At 39.8% G+C, this 4,910-nt stretch overlaps 1 protein-coding gene across 1 annotated transcript in view; it reads left to right on the top strand.

Annotated features, from left to right (window-relative positions):
- Positions 1-4,910, top strand: part of LOC104784483 (protein HUA2-LIKE 2) — a gene marked incomplete in the record, with an annotated part of 9,342 nt that overhangs the window by 1,582 nt on the left and 2,850 nt on the right. Inside the window, 6 exon segments of the mRNA XM_010509507.1 lie at positions 937-2,883; positions 3,389-3,818; positions 4,169-4,277; positions 4,361-4,473; positions 4,540-4,724; positions 4,804-4,910. Of these exon segments, the coding sequence (XP_010507809.1) occupies positions 937-2,883; positions 3,389-3,818; positions 4,169-4,277; positions 4,361-4,473; positions 4,540-4,724; positions 4,804-4,910 (2,891 nt within the window).

The following is a 4,910-nucleotide window of genomic DNA, read 5'->3' as shown; positions in this document are numbered from 1 at the left end:
AACTGATTGGAAGAAAGTGTTGGTTCACTTTTTTGGAACACAACAGATGTGAGTTCTCACCTTTACCTTTACCCTCTTCTATACTTCTTCTTATGCTCCTATTCTGTGGTTGAATGCTAAGATTTTAATTTGGATGTTTGTTCTTTTTGTCACCCTGGCCTTCCCCTTTGCACATGAGCTCACTTCATCATCTCCTGGTGAAATCGTGACCTTTGTTTCTTATTTTTTATTTTTTCAGTAGCCTTGTTTATCGGCTTCAATGTTAGATTATATTGTGCACTTTGTCCCCACCCCCACACCTAAATGACATCACAGTTTATAATTTCCAGTATTTGATTACAATTTTGCCTGTTACACACATCTGGGTTCATTTGAGCTGTTAATGTTATCTGTGTGGCATTGTAGCGAATGTATGTGTATATATATATATATATATATGTATGTGTGTGATTTTCACCCAGGGGGTTCCCTGTCGAATGAATCACTCGCATCTTTCGTATGTGTAGTGCCTAATGTCTCTATTACTAGATAGCTGGGAACGTTTGCTTCTTGTTTGGCATTTATTTTCTACTCTTGGGTTTAGCATAGTTATCTGATTTGATATTGGTTGCATTCTTTCCCGGCAAAGTATCTCGTTTGTGGTTAGAATTTTTTTAAAAAGTTAGATTGTTCTTGAAGCCTATAGAATGCTTATTCTCTGTTCTTCGAAAATTGTTTTTAGTCTTAGTGGTTGGATAGAGAACAGTGATGTATCCATTGTTGTCTATTGAGAGTATTCTGTGAACAGCACAGCTTTGCAAGAGCCAAAGTTTATTGATGATGTAGACTGCTCAGTACTCGTTTTCTGCCCTGCCTACTAGATCAGTGAGAATTATTCTTGTATGTAATCATGTGGAGTTGGTGACATTTTGTTGTTATTTTTTTTTTCATGTCCAGAGCTTTCTGCAATCCTGCTGATGTTGAAGCTTTTACAGAGGAGAAGAAGCAATCACTTTTGACAAAACGACATGCAAAAGGGTCAGATTTTGTTCGTGCTGTAAAGGAGATTACTGAAAGTTATGAGAAGCTTAAGCAGCTAGAGCAAGCTGGTGATCCAAAATCTTCTGAAGAAGCCACTCTTGGGAGTGCTGAGAATACTACACTGCTGCCTCAGGTCATTGAAACTCCAACTGGGACAAGTCTAACACAAATGAAGTCTGATCCTAGTCATGGTAGAGATGAATCTCTGCCAAATGAGGATGCTTCGGCTGCTGAACAAATGCTAGCCCTGCGTGATGACAGTGTACTACGTAACGAAGCCTGTGATAGTGCAGTTGCTAAAGAACCACGTAAGATAGCAACATATTCTTCAAGGAGAAGAAATGGAGGGGCACGATCTCAGAATTGTGCTCCCCCAAAAACACAAAAAACAACTTGTTCGGTTCAGCACTCTAAAAGTTCATCAAGGTTGCAAACATATAAGCTTCAAAGCTCCATGTTGCAATTCAGCGATGGTGGGCAGAGTATAAATGACGTGGAAGATGGAGCATTAAGAAGGAGAAAAAGGATCAGAAGATTATCAGGTCATTCTGAATCAGATGATGTGGCTTCATCAGCTTTAAATTCAAATGGAAGTGACGAAGAAAATGCCTCTGAAATTGCGACAGTTGAATCTGATAATAATACTTGGAATGAAGGCAATGGTCTAGATTCTGGTTCCAAAGTCGAGCAAATTGATATTGGTGGAGAGTTTCTCGAAGGAGATTATGAGCTCAACAAGGGGCTTAACTTCCAAATTAATACCATGGTTAAGAGAAGGAAGAGAAAGCCGACCAGGAAACGTGGTACTAGTGATCTTGTTGATCATACGTCTAAAGTTGAGGCAGAAGCAGGTCTTGAGGCTGGAGCTGGTGATAATGTTCGAACATCACAAAATTCTCATGAAAGGTTTACTGAGAGGCCTTGTGAAGAAAATGGGGATGAGCACTTACCTCTGTTGAAACGAGCCAGAGTCAGGATGAGTAGAGCATTTTTAGGTAATCATGAGGTTAATGGCTCTTCGCAGGTTGAAGAAAGATCACCTAAGGACACTCTGGTCAGTGCAATAGCACAGACAAGCCCTACTGATATAATTTCTATTCAAGATACTATCGCAGTCGAAGAATCTAGATTTTTAGCTAAGCTCTCAGGTGACATGGTTAATGTAGTTCCGTCTCCATCTGAGGCTTGCGTTCAGACTGTGGGAGAGAGTGAATATGCTATGGGGTGGAATGAACTTAGTAAGGCACCAGATGAATCTAATCAAGTTAGCAGTTTGCCAGCTGGCGAAGCTCAGACAGCTAGTGTCCCTGAAACTATATGCTCCGGGGTTTTACAACCAATGAAGCTGCCAACTAGTGAGTCTGATCTTCCGGTCGTACAGTGCTATCAAGTTACTAAAATTGAAACCTCCTTGGATCCCAATACTGTGGATTCATCTGCTGACAAGGCCTCTGTGATATGCTCATCCAGTATACCTTCTCAATTATCTGGTCAGGACAGAAGCCAGGACCTAGATGCTTGTGACTCATTGGAAAATTCTCGTGAAAATCTGAATGAAGAAGGCAATAATGATGCTTGTGTGGCGCAGGTTGTTCAATCTAAAGGTGTAGAGCATTCTCCATCGCCTTGTTTAATGGTGATTGAGCAGGAGATTGAGAAGCTGCAAAAGACTGATAACATGCTGCTGAAAGAAGAGCATGGATGTCTGGGTGAAGAATATGCTATTGCCAATCCAGCTCAACCAAATCCACCCATCTCCGCTACTGAAAGTGATGTGATAGTTGATGAAAATGTACCTCTGAATGAAACAGGGTGTAGCAAATGTGAGGACGCTGTTGAGGGCAGTCAGCAGGAGAACATGATGTGAGTTTTTATTGTTAGTATTTCCTTTCTGCCCCTATTCTGCTTTTACTGTCTCTATCATTATTTATTTTTATTTATTTTAACGCTAGTCTCTATAATTATTAAATCATGTACTGTCTCAGACTCTTGTGAATGTATTCTTGAAATGTAGTGTAGAAGTTTCTCCTTAAGGCTCAGCAGGAATTTCGTATTGAGTCCTCATACGTAGAGTGATGTAGCACAGAACTAGGAATCTGTCTACATTAGAGATTCACAAAAGAATCATTATTAATATTCTTCGTACATTTTCCTTTTAGGGGTTGTTCCTTTTAAGTATTTTTGGTTCCGATGTGGTTTTGAAGTCTATGTAGAGGATAGGTGTATGGAGTTGTATGTAGGCAGACATGCAGCAGTAAGATTCAGTTTTCTATTATCTTTATATCATCTTAACTCCAATGACAATACAGACATCTGCTTCATCACTGAACTAGTTCACTAAAAGGGTATACTGCTTGTGCTTTTGCAGTGGCGAGACTGATGAACAGAAGCAACAGGTCCAAGCGAACAATTCTGTCTCAGTATCTGAGAACCTTTCACGTGAACAAATGAGTTTATCTCCTGCTAATATCGCAGACACTCCTGCGATGGGCACTCCACATAGCAACTCAGTTTATTACCACATTTCTACCGCAGAAAGTGCAAATGATATACAGAACAACAGTAGTTGCAGCCCAAATGTTCAATCTGGTGAGAAGAAAATTGTTTCCGATGCCATTGTCAACGAAGAGAAAATTGAAACAGGTGTATGTCAGGGACAGAAAGTTGTTAGTTGTGATGTGCAATCCACTAGTGAATCTTTTGAGGATGCACTTAACTCATTGGTGCGGACAAAGGAGAGTATTGGCCGAGCAACTCGTTTGGCTATGGACTTGATGAAATTTGGTGTGTCTGCAAAGGTAAAAGATTTTTCCTTTTTTCTTTTGTGATTATTGATTACCTGAGTTTATTGACCTGTTTCTTTCCTTTTCTGTAATTTGACGTCCTTCTTACTACTTATTGTTAATTGTTAATATCATGGTACCTAGATATGTTGCTTCTATCTTTTGAAGCAACATTTTCTATTGTATGCCATATAGATAGAGTAATAATATGATAATATGTGGAAGAGACCGTAACAGATTTTGTGTGTGGATCACCTAGTTGATGAAGAAGGGAACTGCTTTTCTGCATGTTTTATTGTTTTTGTGAGAGCATTCTTGTTTGTGTTACCCGTTGATAATAAGTCCTGATGAACTACTTGAATTAGGCTATGGAGATTTTGGCTCATACTTTGGAAAGTGAGTCTAACTTAAAGAGGAGGGTGGACTTATTTTTCCTTGTGGATTCTATCGCTCAGTGCTCCAAAGGTCTGAAAGGTATGTCATTGTGCAATTAGTTTTGTTAAGCCACATCAGCAAATCTAACTGCGGAATTGACTGAATACTACCCTACTTTTCAGGTGATACTGGTTGTGTTTATCTTTCAGCCATTCAAGTAATTTTACCTCGCCTATTGGCGGCTGCTGTACCTGCTGGAGCTACCACACAAGAAAATCGGAACCAGTGCTTAAAGGTATGCAATAATATTTGTTAGCTCTTTTGTATCGTTATTGTTTCTCAACATTGCTGCTATTTATAGGTTTTGAAGCTTTGGCTTGAAAGACGGATCCTGCCTGAATCTATTGTTCGTCACCATATAAGAGAACTTGATTCACATACTATAGTTCCTGCTTGCCTCTATTCTCGTCGCTCAGCTCGAACAGAAAGGTCGTTGGATGATCCTGTTAGAGATATGGAGGATATGCTGGTGGATGAATATGGAAGGTAAGATTTAGGGTCTTTTGAACCTATATCTGTATCTTTGTCTCTGAATTCGTTAAACTAATTCATCTTTTCGTGTCAGTAATTCAACTCTCCAGCTCCCTGGATTTTGCATGCCCGCATTGCTTAAGGATGAGGAGGGAGGGAGTGAGTCGGAGAGAGGGAGTGACTTGGAGGGAGGAAGTGACT

Source organism: Camelina sativa, chromosome 5 (assembly GCF_000633955.1).
Source record: "Camelina sativa cultivar DH55 chromosome 5, Cs, whole genome shotgun sequence".
Lineage (NCBI taxonomy): Eukaryota > Viridiplantae > Streptophyta > Magnoliopsida > Brassicales > Brassicaceae > Camelina > Camelina sativa.
This window is presented reverse-complemented; position numbering and strand designations above follow the sequence as displayed.